Here is an 18,151-nt window from a genome sequence, read left to right as displayed (position 1 = left end):
GGTATTTATGTGAGTCCCATTTGAAGTACTGTACTGTGCCATACACTGGGACCTGTGTACATGAGGGTATCATGTTTGAGGGAGAATGCGGCTCCCAGAATGATGGAGACAGGAGTTAATAACATAGAAAATGTATACTAATATAACCTGAACAGCCTTCCAGATTTCCCACATTCTTGATCCATTTCCACCCTTTCCACATGAAGCATATATACTATATCAATGTTATTTTGATTCAGGATGACTGGTAGCGATGATAAACATCAGTGAGTGGAGTACATAACATTGTGTATAAATAAAGTATTAACTCATTTGCTTCTAACATTATTTATGGTAATTTCCTTGCCATCAATAAGAAAATGTAGTTTCTCTCATTATTTATGGTAATTTTGCATTCATCAATAAGAAGATGTTGGTAAATATTATTATATTACTAAAGGAAATGGAATGGTTAGTTTTATATATATATATATATATATATATATATATATATATATATATATATATATATATATATACAGTAGAACCTCTCTCATTCGGACTATATGGGGGGAAGGGTTGTCCGAATTAGATTGTCCGGACCATCAGGGTAATCTCCAGTTCATACCAAAAACTATCTACATATGGTATGTTTGTTAATTATTAACATATGTGGCATATGTCAACTCTACGTAACTGCAAAAGATGAAAGGATACTAAAATAACCAAACTAATCATGTAAGATTGTTTTGTATTGCATAATTTACAGGTAAGGCCATGACAAGAAACTAGTCTACATTTTAAATTGTAGTAAATGACTAAGGCCCGTGTAGGTAAAAAAATAAATTAATTAATTAACTAATATTTGGAATAAATATAAAACTTCTGTAGGCAAAAATACATTGTCATCTTTGGCATATTGATAACGCCCATGTGGGCAAGAAGCTAATGTTAAATGACTAAGGCCCGTGTAGGCAAAAAAATAAAAAAATTAATTAACTAATATTTGGAATAAAAATAAAACTTCTGTAGGCAAAAATACATTGTCATCTTTGGCATATTGATAACGCCCATGTGGGCAAGAAGCTAATGTTTGATGTACAAGTAACGTACATTTAAGTACAAAAAATAACCTACAGTAATCGTTAAACACTGCAGAATATTCTGACCCATTTTTGTGTAAGCAAACTTCTCCTTTTAACACCTTTATTCATTGCAGACGCTACACTTGCATTAAGGGGCATGGTAAGGAGGATTAACTTTTGAAATACAGCATACAAATATAAGTGGTTGGTGAACTAGTTGATGGAATGAATGCTAGCGTGTGTTTAAACAGGCACCCCTGTTGTGACCTAGCGTGATCCGAGACAAAACGAATGACGATCGCTTTCCGCGCCGATACTAAAAATGACTTTAGAATTACTTTCAGCATATTTTTGGAGCTTATTATTTTTAAATTTTGTCCGAATTAACTGAAATCCGGATCAAAGGGGTCCGGACCGAAGAGGTTCTTCTGTATATATATATATATATATATATATATATATACTGAGAAGTGTTGACTCAGTTAAGAATGTTATCCATAGTATGATACCCAGCCAATTGTCTGTCATGTACAGTATTCAGGTGTAAACATTCTGGCCTGATGTATTGTTGAAGTAAGAAGTGCTGTTACTAACATCACATCCCATAGATTTACAAAATACAGTATGTGTAAGGGGATGGCAATACAAGACAGCATATCTGAGTGATGAACGTGCATACAATGCAAATCAAAAGTCACAGTGGGCTGTAGTATTAGGAGCTGTGGATCAATTTTCTAATTATTTTTAATGGAGAGGGCTTGCAATCCTAGGATTTTGTGGTCGATTTTTGTTGGTATCACATAATCTAAGTTAGCAGTTACGTATTAGTTAAAATGAGGGTCACACGTCTGGAACCTGTGGATATGAGGGTCCTACCATATTTAAAATTAAGTGCAGCTGCATACTTGTACCAGTTGGATCATATGGCTAGTGTGTGTATACCCATCCAGTCTCCCACTCTGACCTGACCCAACAGACCACACAGGGAACACCAGTTGAGGATTTCATCTACGTGCCATCGCGGGACCTTGAGCAGTGGGAGAAGGTCAGGTTTTGTCCCATCCCTCATCTCTCAGTCGACGAGAGCCAAAGATTGCTAAAGACATGCATTGCTAAATTTTTAAACTTAGTTCTGATTTCATAAAGTGTATTATGTAACATTATATTGAGCACAAGACTGCTCATTCTTGTTTCTGTGGCAAGGATCAAATGAGAACGATTCTGTGCTCAGTAAAGTTAGAAATCATACTCGGTAGTATAAGTATCATACTGTACACAGTGTCTGAAATTTGAAGTGTGTCATGCATTGTACAGTATGTACAGTTTGATTGTGTAAATACAGTAATCCTAAGCTCTGTTATACTTGCATCTGGGGCTCTTTTCTAGACTTGTGCTACAGTACTACATTTTTTATAACATCTTGGATATCGCATGTGGCTCACACAGTTTAACAACTGACAAGGTTTCAGTTGGTGTTGCATCAGCCTGAATTTGTTTCACAACTGGCGTACATGATATTACGTCTGGTGAGATATATGTTTTTGTACATCACGAGAGTTTTGTCTTCATTGTTATTGACTTTGCATGAATGCCAATTACTGGCAGTTTTTTAAATGCTGTAATGTCACAATTGTCTGTAATTTATTTGCCCCAGGCAGATATACATGTACGTATAATGCAGGCTTGTGCCTGATACTGTTACAGTAACTAAGTTTGTCTCAGATGCTGTTCAGTCTGCATGTTTTCCATTGACAGTTCTTCAGGTAAAGTTATATTATTTGGGTTTTGATAAATATTGCTATTGCATTTATATATTCTTTGCCATATGTCTTGCATGTTTGTTAGCTAACTTACAACAGTTTATCAAAAGACCCCACCTCTCCATTTGCCTGTTCATACCAGGAAGCTTTGTTGGATATTAGCCAGATTTGTGGTGATGCATTTTATTTATATCTTGGTGTTTGTCCAGAATGTGGGATATTATTTGTTCCGTTTTTCTACTTCAGCATTTTAATTGTTGGGAAAAGAAGCAAGCTGTGTCCCTCAGTGTATTTTGGGATAGATGTTTCAAAAGCCTGTTTATGTAATGAGAGGCCGGAAGGGAAAATATTGTTTTGTGTGTAGTAGTGAATGATAAGTGAATGGGAGATACATACCATGAGATGTATGGAAAGGGATGCTGTGCTGTTCTGGCAGTAAACTTGATAATATAATAAGCATACATGAAAAGAGGAGATCGTAAATGGGAGAACAAGATTACTTTGAGATAGCAAGATCACCATTGAAAAGTTAGAGTGCTGCTTTAAATAGTGAAACAAAATAAGAATGTCTTTTTGTGTTTCAGTATGGATTGCTGAATGTTATGATTGGTGTGAATGATGTGTTGTTTTCGTTCCTCAAGTTTTTATTTTTTTTTTATTTTTTTAATTTTTTTATGAACATATAAAGATGGAGAGCACTTCACTCGATATCAGCTTTAGCTTCGCCTTTTTCAGATTGTGATTTTTGCATCATTGTCATTTTTACTTCTCTGGTATCTCAAATCCATACATGCTTACAGCTTTGCAGAAGCGGAATTTATGATGTATGACTGCTTTTACTTAAGCAGTATAGAAATTTGACTCAAGAGCTGCGCTTTATTTTGGAAGGAAATAAAAATTGAAGCTTAAGCACAAACATATAGATTTAAATGAAATTTCTGCATATGCCATATGTGGATAATATTTTTGTGTACAGTGTCTTCAAAGGAGAATCGTAGAAGCTTAAGTATTAAGAAAATGAAATTTTATATGAACAAGCCTCCTAACTTGATAATACTTTTGTGTACCTTGTCTTTATAAGAAAATAAATGAAGCCTAAGTAAAACAGGCAGTGAGAGTTCATGGAAAATTGTGCTGACTGTGTTATGTCTTGGTAGTACCTTCACTGTTTTCAGAGGAGTATCTTGGAAGCTTATGTCTAAAGATGATAAGATTTCATGTAAAATTATTGTCATATCTTGATACTGTAATGCCTCTAAGTATAGCCCAAAGTTGTAGTGTTTTGTACACTGCCTCTCTCAGCCCACCCATTGTGTTTTTCTTCATTTATCAGCTGTGCCACTGCTGCTAAACTGGCTTATTGTGGTTTTGTCTTAACCCCTGGCCCTCCTCATATTCACTTTATTTTTGTTTATTTATCCTCTTCAGTACGATGACATTTATTGAAATTATGTTCTTGCAATCTCCAGACAATTTTACTTTGCTTGGGAGTGGCTTTTCAAACTGGCATGGTTTGATATAGCACCAGTTAACCCATTCACTACAAAGCTTCCTCCAAAGTTGAATAAAAATCATCTGGTAGTAGCAAGATCAGAAATAAGAGGACATTATGGAATGGAAGGGGTTAATAGGTTGTCCCTCACCACTTAAGGTATTTACAATCTTTGCCTCATGTGCTGGATCACCACTTTATCCCACCTTAACACTTGACCGCCTCCCACAGACCCGACTCGACCCATCCAGGCAGCGCAAGTCAAGACGAGTGTCAGTTGGCAAGGTACCTCTTGCATGTCGTATCCTCACACTCATAACTCTGATTTGTAACCACCTTTTTCATTAATTATTTCATTTATATATTTCTTCTCTTCATTCTTGTAACAGTAACTTAGGTATACCTTTTCTCTCTTTCTTTTCCCTCCCAAGCTTTCATTTGCATCCAAGTATTTTGTACAGTTGCCGTCATCTGTTCTGTCCAATCCTTCTAGCATCCTTCCTAGAGCTGGAACCAGAATAGATTACTGGAACAGAATAACAGAAATGAAAACCAACTCGTACTGGAAATGGAGCAGAATTAGATTAGGTTGCTGTTACTGTACGTATTGTATTTTTCTGGAATATCGTTATTTTTGCTGACTACCCTTATTCCCCATTTTGTTGCCAGAACATCATTATATTTTCAGCAGAATTAATAGACTGGATAAGATTACTAGAACAGATTTTACTGAAATTTGCTACATGATCAGTGAAATTAGACTTGGATTTCCTGAACCAATGCATATTCACACCAGATGACTAAAACTGGACCAAAGCAGATTTTCATTACAGAGTTCCAGCTCTGGGCCCTTGCATCCCCCGAGTAGTACCATCCATTTTTTTCGTACCTCACTTCATTTTCTGGACATTCCCACTTTCCCTTCAGCATGCCATCCTAAACTGCTGATTTTTCCTTTTCTGTGCATGATGCAGTAGCAGCAGAGAAGAAAGCATATGAAGTGTGAGAATAATTTACATTCTTCTAGATGTCCTTGTACAGGTATTAGCAGTGGTCTAATAGTATTGGGTAGTTTGGAAGGTAGATGGCTAAGTTGTCTTTCTAGAGGCTCATACTGCTCTGTTTATTCTTCCTTCAGTTATGTATTGGTTGCTTGTATTTCATTCTATGTACTGTAATAAAATCTCTGCAATTGTATATTAATCCTCTCACCGTATACAGGAAGTCTTTGTTACATATACTGTATATGCTGTGTGTATGTATATATATATATATATATATATATATATATATATATATTTATACAGTAGATATAGGCAAACCCCAATTTATGATACCCCTAGATGCAGTCCCCCAGAATAGTGATGGGGGTAGAAATACCACCCTACCCCGCCTATTGTAGGCCTACCCTCGGTTTTGCAATGGGTTGTGATTTTTTAACCAATTTTAATTATATTTTAGACTTAAATTGTGTGTTTAGGTTGACTTATAAACTCTTTTTAGACTTGTATTAACATGCTTTAGTCATAGATAATGTGAACACTGTCATTTAGGTTACAGATTCTCGCCCATCAGATAAGGTACAAAATGGTGTGGACAGCTGGGCGACTCAGCAAAGAATATTTCATGTTTGACCATTGAACTGTCATCTGACCTATCATGGAATACGTAATAATAGTTTTAAAGAAATATTAATAATTACGAAAACCTTGGAGAGTAAATATTTCATGCATTGATGAGAACCGTGACATTGATAAATCATGAGTTTGCATTCAGGCTGTTCAAGGAAAAACATTTTGAAAATACAAAGGAATTTCTAAATAAATGTGTGAAAATGAAAGAAGATATTAATTAAAACAACACAAAGAGGGGCCTTTGAACAGGCAATCCCGATCGCATCATTGATAATAATAATAATAATCTGGCCTTTTGTTTCTCAAAAGCGCCAGTTCTTCCTTTTGGGAATTCAGTAGCGCTTGACACACATACATTATTTTTACAATTACAAGAATTGTGACATTTCTTGTATATAATACAAGCTACATCATATATACATGAAAGTGGCAATAATTAAACCCTATAAACCCTATAATCATCCGTCATAGTACCTCTCTCCAGGTCATAGCATTTTGAAAAAAGAAAGGCTTTCAGCTGTCTCTTAAAGGATTCAGCAGTAGAGAGTTGTCTTACGGACAATGGCAATCTGTTATATAATCTAGGAGCTCTATATGCAAAAGAACGATCAGAGAAAGATGACTGGTGAATGGCTCCTGGCTCATCAAAACGCAAGGAATCATCTTCACTGCGTAACATCACACCCAGGCGTGTCGATGGGAGTTTTAACAATTCAGCAAGATACTTCAGTTCACCAAACTTAAGAACCTTGAATGTAATAAGACACAGTTTAAATTCAGTTCTAGCCTTTACTGGTAACCAATGCAACTCAATCAGAAACGGGGTAGTTGAGGTTCTCGGGGGGAAACCAAAGATAAGCCTTGCCGCCTTGTTCAACACAGACTGAACTTTTGTTAGTATATTATTTGGAAGACCAACCCACAGTGAATTACAATAATCAACATGAGACAAGACCACAGCATGGACCAATGTTAAGAGGCACCGTCTATTCAGGAATTTTCTCACAGAGTACAGATTTCTGATATGCAAGTTACACCCTCTTACAACCTGATTAATATGTTCTTTGTAATTTAACTTAGAATTAAAATAAACCCCCAGATTTTGAACAGAACTGACTGGATGCAGCTGTGACACGCCAGTGTTCAAAGCCAGGGCATTGTCAGTGTCATCACCCCTTCTGTTTCCTCTGATGATGATGATCCCAGTTTTACCATCATTCGGCTTAAGTTTCCTCTTAGCCATCCAAATCTTAATATCAGACATTAGAGATTCAAACTTTGTCTTAGTATCGTTGATATCTGACATCTTAACATAGAGCTGGGTGTCATCAGCATAAAAATGATAGGACAAATCATGAGCATCAAGTAGAGATGATAAACTACTTGTGTAGATAGTAAATAGAATTGGACCCAAAACTGATCCTTGAGGGACTCCAAATAGAAGAGGAGCAGAATCAGAGCTAGCGTAATCAACAACCACTCTCTGAGATCTGTCCGACAGATATGACTTAAGGAGCAAAAGGGCACTATCACGAATGCCATAAAGATACAGATCATCCAACAATAGTTTATGATCTACTATATCAAAAGCTGCAGACAGATCCAACAGAACTAGGAGAGAGAACATCCCACTACAAGTGTTTGCCACCAAGTCACTCTGAATCCTTGTTAGTGCAGTTTCAGTTGAATGGTAATTTCTGTATGTTGATTGAACAACAGGAACAACTCAGTTGTGTTCCAGTAATGGTAAGAGTTGATCGAGTATGGCCTGCTCAATAATCTTGGATAAAAAAGACAGGTTAGAGACGGGACGATAATTTGTCATGCTCTCGACATCAAAGCCAGGTTTCTTAATTAGGGGCCTAAGCAAAGCACGTTTCTCAGACTGCACAAAATTACTTTCTAAGAAGCATCTATTTATTATGTTGCAGATAAAGTCTGCAGCGTGCTCATACACATCAGGCAGTTGTGACATGTTACATGGATCGAGTGAGCAAAATGTTTTATTAAGTTCTCTGATGTAACATTTGACTTTGTTTACATCCAGCGGATGAAATGTTGAAAGCAAATGATCGCCGGTGCACCGTGGCTGGAAGTCAACTGAGTACGCTTCACTAGGAGAACTGCTGTCTTAATCACTTCTTATGCAAAATATCTTACTTGTAAAAAATGAAGCAAAATCAGAAGCCAATTGGGCATCAGATACAGAAGTTGGTTTAACAGTTACATTCCTCCGACCAACCAAATTGTTCACAACTGCAGACAGTTTTTTTTTTATCACCACCACATGAATCAACTTTATTTTGATAAAATGTGTTTACATTTGGCCTGTTCAAGGGAAAATGTTTTGAAAATACAAAGGAATTTCTAAATAAATGTTGGAAAATAAGAGAGAAGAAAATAAAGGAGCTCAGTAACCAGAACAGTAACAAAAACGGCATAAAGAGGGGCCGTTGAAAAGTCTGTCCCGTTTGCATCATTGATTGCATTCCCTCTCAAGAGAATTCCCCGTCAAATCATCATCAATTCTCTGTCACAACAATTCGCACCTTGGATGATTCTGTGTCATTCATACATTACAGTACTATTATGCATAACGGATGTTAATTTAATTGTCCCAGGACCATCTGATGGTGGGATTGAATACAGTGCTGTTGCTTCTTCTCTCCCGAGTTTGAATACGAGTCAGATATCACATGCTGCGGTGACCTTGACTGGGTACAAGTGAGACGGGCACAAGTTTTAGGCTTAGGTTAGCTTCTTTTACAGCTGTTAGGCCATTTAGATTGGCATTAAACTTTTTTGTGGACTCATATGGGTGGGTCTAGGACTTGGTTATGGGGGAAACCCAAGGCTCAAAAATGCATCCCTATACTTTACATGTTAAATCTACCCCGAGATACGATACCCTGCCTAACATTAGGGTTTTACTTAACCAATTGCATCAATATACCGGGATGTTCCTGCGTGTGTGTGTGTGTGTATATATATATATATATATATATATATATAGATAGATATAGATATATATGTGTGTGTGTGTATCTATCTCTATCTATCTATATACTGTACAGTATAAATATTTGCTATTGGGCATGCTGTGTGATACAGTACAGTACACAAAAATTGCCTGTTCAAATTTCATTGCTACCTTTAAAGCTGATTTGCCTGTTTCCTGAGTGTACAGTACTGATTGCATAGAAAAAGTTTTGAGAGCATGGCAGACAGTTTAAAATGGAGACTTCCTTTACTGTATGTTTTTTCAGCTCTTGCATGAAACTAGCAGCATTTGTTAAGGTATTTCTGATTTCTTCCAACGGTATTTGTGTTTTGTTTTCAGTTCAGTTTCTTCTTGCTGTGAAGAGAGATCATGAGTCACATCAAAATTGTGTAATGCAGGTACTCATCATTATTGGCAGACCTGGTTATAGTACTGAATCTGTACTTGTTAATTAGCCTACTTGGGAAAGATGACGCAGATTGTGTCATTTCAGTACAGGTATTGGGCTGAAGAGTAACCGATGCCGCAATTTGCGTCATTTTGGACAAAAATATTCACCAAAAACCAAGTTTTAGCAGTAAGTATGTCAAACTTGGGTGGGTTACAGGGGAGGGTGTGTTTAATTTACATACATGTACATAATTTACATATATGTTAGTTACAGGTTCAATAGTAATCTAAGAAAAGATAAACAAATAATACATTTTAGGTGACTTTTTTTTTTTTTTTTAGTTTTTGGCAATTTACTCAAAAACTATTGGTCTTATCAAAATTTCGAAAAAACCATAAGAAAGCTCATGAAGTTCTGCATGTTTTTATCTTGCATGGTATGAGTAAAACTTTGCACTAGGTTTGTGGGAAGTTATTTGAAGCTATTTGTACTCTTGCTTAAGTTTATTCTCACTGCATTTCTGTTCATGTCCCAGGAGTAGGGATGTGAGAAGAGAGGAAGAAATCAGTAGGATGGAAGTTGTGGAAGCAATGATGAAAGTCAAAATGGGGAAAGTCCCAGGAATTGATGGAGTGTGGTGAAATGCTGATGCATGGGAGAGAGATAGTAGTAGAATGGATGTGAAAGATGTGCAGATTGGCCTGGGAGGAAGGTAAAGTCCCAGAGGATTGGAAGTCAGGTATAATTATTCTCCTGTATAAAGGGAAAGGGGAAAAAGAAGTGTGTGGTAAGCATAGGGGCATTTGTCTTCTTAGTGTAATAGGAAAAGTTTATGGTAGGATATTTATTGACAGAGTTTGGGAAATAACAGAGGAAATAGAGAAGAATAGGGAGGTTTTATGAAGGGAAGAGGTTGTGTAGATCAGATATTCCTTAGGTATTTAGTTTCTAGAGAAGGGAAAGAAGTTGTATGCAGTGAATAGGATGTAGAGTGAGAAAGTCTGTGGACACTAGAATCAAAGAGAGTGTACTGAGATGGTATGGTCACGTGGAGAGAATGGATAACAATAGAGTGGTGAAAAGGTATATCTGAGTGAATTTGAAGGAGGGAGGAGGCGAGGTAGGCCAAGGAGAAGGTGGAGGGATATGGTGGATGAGTGTGTGAGGAAGAGAGGTATGGAAGTCGGTGAGGCTAGGGGACTGACAGGAGATCGACCTGGCTGGATGAATATTGTAAGGAAAAGTGTATGACCAGGGATGTGGCACCCCATTTTAATATGGCAGCGTCTGGATTGACTCTATCAGATACGTTTATGTAAAGCTACAGAACGTGGTGAATGTTTTTGGCGTATCCGGTAGAGCCAGGATTGGGGGGACTTGAATGATGAGTGAATGGAGCATGGCCCATTGGATTGGGCAAACTTGAGCTGTCCGGACATTGCCACTCCTCACCTTGCCCTAGGGTGGGAAAGGAGGTCTGGATGATGGTGATGATGATGATGATGATGATTACTAAGGGGTGGTTGGGGTTTATTGCTCACTCAGGGATGAGTGAGGCTGGTCACTCTCATCTTAAATGTCAGGACCAACTTGCCTAGCCCCGGGCTTCTACGTTCCTCATGGGCCAACACAGGACAGGACTATTGTTGTTATTATTATTATTATTATTGTTATTGTTATTATTTGCAGTCTTGACAACCAAACTTTTTTATTTGAGATTAACTGATCTGTTGGTAGAACTGCATTCAGAGTACAGTATCTTAAAATTCTGTATGCACAGCTTGAAAAGAACATCCTCTTTCATATCCTCTGCACTGTTAGTTCCTTCAAGATTAATATCTCTGTTGGTAATTGCCCTTGCATGTAATTACTTTGCATGTTTGTAGAGTGTTGTAGAGTATTTGTTTGTTGCTTTGTTATATTTTGCAAGAGCAGTGTATTGTTGCATTCTATAATACACCATATACAGTATACACGCCTGCATATTCTCATCCTTGTGTATTATATTATTAAGGTTCATAGTTATTTTATGATATTTTTGATGCATCTTTAGTATGTACTCAAAGTAATTCTGTTTCCAGCTATGTGTTCTTTTGTACAGGTACTTATAATGTCTGTATAGTACCTGTACTTTTTAGGATAAAAATGCCCTCAACCTTCCCATTCTCATGTTTGTCTAAATTATTTCTCTGTTCTTTAACTTTGCCAAAATCAGTGATGAAATGCCTTTACAGATGTTGATTAAGAGGAGGCTTAGCTTATTTATGACTCCTCAGAATGTCGTAACCAGGTACAGTGTTACAGCAGTTATAGTTACTTGTATGTGTGTTTATAACTTATATTCAAGTCAAGCAGTACAGTACTGTATAGAGTACTATTTTCCATTTTTTGGTGTAAATGAAGTGAAGCATTGAGGATAATTGTTTGTTTTGCAAGAAATTATATAGGTGTCTGACAATAGATAGATAGTTAGACTTTACTTAAAATTTTGTCCACTAACAGGCAGATGTATGGCACTTTTCCTTCACTTTTTCACTCTTTCCCAGAAATCTGATGTTTTTACTGAAGGCGAGGAAGATCTAGATGACAGCACAGTCAACGGGGAGGAGGAAGAGTTTGAGGAGGAGGAAGATGATGAGGATGCTGAGAAAAGTATAGAATTTCGTTCAGAGCTTGGCAGCACTGGTGAGTAAGAAACAGAAGTGTGTCTCAGGAGCAGGTTTTTCCTCATGTACTATAGTTTTAGATTTAAGCATTTAGAATACCTTATCTCACAAGTCTTGGGTGGTTGTTGCGCAGTTGGTTGCAGCAGCTTTTATTATCACTACTGGATGAAAGTCTCCACTCTTGCTGTATAGCACATTTTTTGGCAAAAAAGATATCATTATCATGTACCAGAGCTGGTTTCTGCCAACAATGATGGTGCAGAGTCTTTGGTTTCTGATGGCTTTGAGGGATTCAAAGATGAGGCCCTTCTTGAAGAGTTAATCCCATGTCATGGAAACCACTAACATTCCATCCCCTACCCTCAACCCCATCTCAGGTCCCTCTGGTATGTTTTTGTTCTGTATTGTGCTCTTTTCTGTTAACCATGCCTATGTATGTTTCTGATACTTTCCATAACAGTATGTATATATTGAGTGAGTCTAAATTGTTGTTAAAGGGAAAATTCTGGCTCGCACTTGGGATGTCTGGTACCAGTTTGGACAAATCCCATAAGTTCTGCGCTTTTGTTATTGCACAATTTTGTAATCATGCACCATGTTCAGTACCAATTATGCTCTCTAACCAAGGGATCACTGTTTACAGGAAGCATGCTCTCCACTTTTCATTCTGTTGTCAATACAAATAGCTGATTGAAGATGCTGGACCAAATGCCTGTACAGTAAGACTTCCTTAAGCCAGACCAATTGAAACTTAAGCCTATCTGACTTACCATATCTGCAAATCCAGTGTATTTTTTTTTTTTTTTTTTTTTTTTTAATGTTGAATAAAAGTCTTTAAACTCTTATTTAGCAGGTACTTTTTGGAAGATTATTATTATTCTTTATGGACTGGTTACATGCTATGGGGGGGGGGGGGAAGCCAGACAGTACAAGCAAGCCAAAATTGTGTCTGACATGGGGGTTTCCAGCTTTTAAAAATCTTCTTGTATATTGAAAAGGAAGAGGTGCCAGAAAGCCTCTGAATCCCACAAGAATACTGTATATCATAATTCCATATGTTATATAGGATTTCACTCTGATTAATATGATAAAAAAGAGCTGGTCAGAATAATATACTATGTTCCTTCATCATGGTGAAAGATATGTAGAGGTATGTTTTTGTGCTCTTTCACTTTGTAAAGCTAATGAGAATGTAATATATAACTTGACCCTGATATTTAAAAGATTACTAAATGTAATCTGTAAACATATCCTCCCACAGTTTTCCGTCGTCTACACAGCCGACTGTCAGAATGTGGTGGCCATTTCAGTTATCAGGATGATGATGATGACCAGAGCACCCTAGGAGACACCCAAGTACCCCCACTCTTCCTTCACCTTACCTGCTCTGTGCGGCTTAATGGTCACCTCCACGCTACCTGTCCAGTCCGCACAGTGCCCACGTGTCTTGGTTTGTACTGACAGTCATGTTAGTAGCATTAACCCTTACCATGCTGCAGACCTCATATGAGGCATATTGAAGGTTTACACAGGTCAAGCTGCAAGTCTCATATGAGGTAAAATTTACATTGATTGTAAAACAATGATGCAGGGAAGATAAACTTTCTTCGGAGAATCAGCCCAGCGGGGGTTAACCCCTTCAGTCCAGTGATATGCCATATTGATTTAATCTTCCTTCTTCTAGATGATCCCATTGCTTTTCTTAGGGAGACCTCTTGTATTGAAGGGATATATGAGTGCTTTGTCTAACCTCTCCAGTTTCAGAATTATTTCCATCAATCATCATCATCATCATCATCCTGACCTCCTTTCCCACCCTAGGGCAGGGTGAGGAGTAGCAATGTCCAAACAGCCCAAGTTTGCCCAATCCAGGGGGCCATGTTTCCATTCACTCATCATTCAAGCCCCGTGAATCCTGGCTCTATCTGATTCGCCAAAACATTTTCACCACATTCTATAGCCTTACATAAACGTATCTGATAGAGTCATTCCGAACACTGTCACGTTAAACAGGGGTGCTAAATCCCTGATCTTGCACTTCTTCACACAACATTCATCCAGCCAGCTCGATTTCTTGTCAGTCCCGTAGCCTCACCGACTTCTATACCTCTCTTCCTCACACACTCATCCACCATATCCCTCCACCTTCTCCTTGGCCTGCCTCCTCTCCTACCTCATTCAGATCCTTTCAGATATACCTTTTTCACCACTATTGTTATCCATTCCCTCTGCATGACCATACCATCTTAGTACACTCTTTTCGATTCTGGTGTCCACAGACTTTCTCACTCCACATCTTTCACGAATCATATTATTTCATACCCTAACCACTCTCTGTACTCCATATGCATTCCTCAGCAGTTCCATCTCCATTGCTTTCACTCTTCACTTTTATTTTTCATGCCATGCCATATTCTCACATCCATATTTTAAAGTTGGCACTAACACTCCTTCATGTAGGTCTCGTACAGCTGCAACACTCAAAACTCTGTTTCTTATCAAGGCCTTCATTGCACTAGCTGCCCTCCTTCCTCTATTTTCCACTTCTTTTGCACATTTTCCTCTATTTTTTATCACTGTACCGAGGTATTAGAACTTTCACCAGTTCCAGTCTCTCTCCATTCACTTTAATATCGCACTGGGAGTCACCTTCTCTCTCAATAACTATCGCTTTATCCGTTTCTACATTTACTACAACAGCACAACATCCAGAGACATCAGCAAAACTCTGCACCGGTCTACCAAGTTCTTGTACGGTATTTGCAAGTAGCACTGCATCATCAGCATACAACAAATTTGAGATATTCCATCAGTCACCATTCATTACCAACACCATCCCTCTCTCCATTACTCGTGTTTTACTTCTCTCATCCCCCCTTACATATACTGTATATATATATATTGAAGAACCATGGGAACATCGCACAACCTTGTCGCATGCAAACTTGGGCTGTCTGGATGTTGCTACTCCTCACCCTGCCCTTGGGTGGGAAAGGAGGTCTGGATGATGATGATGATGATGATGATTGCTTCTATTTTCAAGAGTACATTATTCACCCATCAAACATATCCTTCTCTCACCAGCATAGTTGTGTCATTTGTTTGGTGGTTTTTACCCACACTCATATGGAGCCTCTTAAATAATATTGGGAATGGGTGACTGTATTGTATACATTGTGTTTACAAGATACTTTTTATCACATAATATTATTTTCACTTTCTCTCAAGAATCTTGCCTAATGACATTTGTAGTAGAAGAATATTCTTTTTAATTGCTTGGGGCTCTAATTTATTCAAATAATCTATATAGCATGGATAGCTACCACGAGGTGAACAGGGCTGACATATGAAGGTACTGTATATACAATGCCTGGAATTGCTGGAGAGCATTATAAGTACTTAAAGATGATTTGGCCTTGTGGAAAGAATGGAGGATGAAAAACTGTCTAGGAGTGTGTATGTAGGTGAGGTGGAGGGGAGTAGAGGAAAGCAGAGACTGAGGGTGAGATTGAGGGATGAGATGGTGGGGTATATGAGAGGAAGGAGGAGGTGAGAAAGAGCAGTCTGATGTCAGATGACAGAGTAACATGGGGACTGTTCATTTTTGGCCACCCCTTCAAGGATTAGGGCATATGGCTGTAGATAGGTAGATATATAGATTATGTCTCATGCGAACCTGTGCCTTATGTAGCCGACATGATCAGGTTGCACTGTACAGTCAGAGATAAAAGTTCACTTACTATTCCACTGCATCTGCTTTGCATTCTGGAAATGTCCATCATTTTCCTCACTGATTCATCATATCATTGAGAATCATTTGTGGACAAAGAATCCTGCAAAGCTTTCTTCAGTTTAGGAATATTAGCCAGCACAGGTACACCTACAAATTTTTAACAGTATCCAGCTCAGTCCTACATCATCTTTAAAAATACTTGGGGTTTCATTCTCTCATGCTCATTGAAAGGACATATTACCTCTCATGTAAAATCTGCTTCTAAGAGTTTGGGTGTTCTGAGCTGACTCCAGGCCTTTTTTACCCCCGCACAATCGTTGACTTTATACAGGGGTTTTATTCTCCCCTGCGTAGAGTACAACTATCATGTGTGAGGAGGCTCCCCACATACAGGTCTTCTCAACATGGTGGAGTCAAAGACTCTGTCTCATTAACTGTCCTCCTCTCACTGACTCCATTCACCTCTGTCTCTTTGCCACACTGTTTTATCTTTATCTCTTTTCTATCACTATTTCAGTGGTCACTGCTCTTCTGAACTGTCGGCTTGCCTCCATCCATGACTAAGGCAGGTGCATAGCACCCGTTAGCAACAAACACTCATCCCTTTTCTGTCCAACTCTCTAATGCAAGTATTAACCATTACTCCCAGTCCTTCATGTATGCAACAGGTCAACTCTGGAACTGTCTCATTCTGTCTTTATTTCCTACTGCCTCTGATCTCCAGTCTTTCAAACCCAGTGTGTCCTGGCATCTCGAAATGAACGGATCTTGAATTTGGCTCTATGTTATCCTTTTTATACTTTTTCTTGGAGGGAACAATTTGCAGGCTTCTTGCTATTGGTTCCTTCTTCCTTGCATTAAAAAAAAAAAAAAAAAAAAAAAAAAAAAAAAAAACTGTAGAAGAGGATAAATATTAGATAAACCATTATCCCCAGTTGCATACCACTGTCTTGGCCCCACAGATGAGCTTGTGGACTCATTGAGTGAACAGGAAGTTGACCTGTCCTCAGTGAATGTGACCCTGGATGTCCTCTGTATGACCTTGCCACCAGCCTCTGCCACTGCCCCTGCCACTCGGTCAGTCCCGGCCACAGATGGCCACCCATCAGCTGGTCTGGACTTGAGCCGATCTGCCCGAACAATCAGTTTTTGCTCCACTGCCTCACCTCAGCTCCATCACGGTCGCTCCCTATCTGAGTCTACGTGTGCCTCACTCTCTGATATAGATGACTCGTGAGTATATCCTTTACACTCATTGTTGTATTGACCCTTTGCTGTGATGAAAGTTTCCAAGCTGAATAAAATCATCCATTGTGAAGTTGGAACAAAAATGCAGTCCTTTACTCTTAGCCAAAGCATCATTTGTGAGTGTTTGTTAACTTAATTGGTTATTTAGGTTTCTCTTGAGCATAGTAAAATTGTCCTCCAGTAGCCAAAATTAAATGTAAAGTAGCCAGGTATTTCAAAACCATTAGGCCAGGACCAATAATTTATATCGTTTGCTAGTTATTTGGCTCCTGTTTGTGTTTGCTGATCTGTAGTCATGTTTGATTTGCTACAAGTCTACATGTGGATAAGGTGATTCATTAGCAAAGCACATTGTTCCCCCTGTAACATTGTGGAGAGTAATATTGTTGTAATTTTTCGTCAGAAAATTATGAAGCACTTAAATAACATTCTCAGTAGGGCACATACTGTGAGCAGGGCAATGGGCAGGATGCAGGTGGGGAAGTCAGCAGGTGTGTCTGAGTTGACTGCTGCAATATTGAAACTCTGGAGCTACAGAAGTGAGGTTAGTCACAGACTTGAAAAATATGATTTTACATGAGTGTGATGTCCAAGATTTGGTTAAAGAGTTTAATTGTAAATGTGTACAAGGGGAAGGGTTATGCCTTCAAAAGAGGTAAGTATAGAGGCATAAAACTTTTGGACCTGATAATGAAGGTAATGGAGAGAGTTCTAGAAGGCGTGGTTAGAGAAAGTGAATATTGATGAGATGTAGTTTGGGTTTGTGCCGGGCAAAGGGACCACCTATACCATATTTATTGTTTGACTGTTTCAGGGAAAGAAAGGGATCTGTAATTTGTTTCTGTTGATTTGGAGAAGGCCTTTTAGAATCCATAGAGAGGTGGTGAAGTGGGCAATGAGCAAGCTTGGGATCGAGGAGTGGCTGATTAGAGTAGTTATGGCTATGTATGTGGGTGCTCGCACCTAGTTAAGGGTGAATGGAGATTTGAGTGATGAGTTTTCCATGAATGTTCATGTGCATCAGGGGCCAGGCTTGAGCCCCCTATTGTTTATCATGGTACTTGAAGCCATCTCACGTGGCTTCGGAAATGGACTCCCGTGGGAGATGTATGCTGATGATTTGGTGTTAATTGCAGAGAATGAAAGGAAGGGAGAGGAAGGA

General features: G+C 38.4%; 1 protein-coding gene across 1 annotated transcript in view; it reads left to right on the top strand.

Moving 5' to 3' along the window:
* LOC145403388 (KICSTOR complex protein SZT2-like) overlaps positions 1-18,151 on the top strand; it is a 214,005-nt gene that overhangs the window by 78,756 nt on the left and 117,098 nt on the right. Inside the window, exons 31-35 of the mRNA XM_080275171.1 lie at positions 2,050-2,109; positions 4,548-4,601; positions 11,889-12,027; positions 13,270-13,458; positions 16,704-16,974. Of these exons, the coding sequence (XP_080131297.1) occupies positions 2,050-2,109; positions 4,548-4,601; positions 11,889-12,027; positions 13,270-13,458; positions 16,704-16,974 (713 nt within the window). The remainder of the gene's footprint in view (positions 1-2,049; positions 2,110-4,547; positions 4,602-11,888; positions 12,028-13,269; positions 13,459-16,703; positions 16,975-18,151) is intronic.

The sequence above is a fragment of the Coenobita brevimanus genome, chromosome 60 (assembly GCF_032717465.1).
Source record: "Coenobita brevimanus isolate Jiangsu-jjx chromosome 60, ASM3271746v2, whole genome shotgun sequence".
NCBI lineage: Eukaryota > Metazoa > Arthropoda > Malacostraca > Decapoda > Coenobitidae > Coenobita > Coenobita brevimanus.
This window is presented reverse-complemented; position numbering and strand designations above follow the sequence as displayed.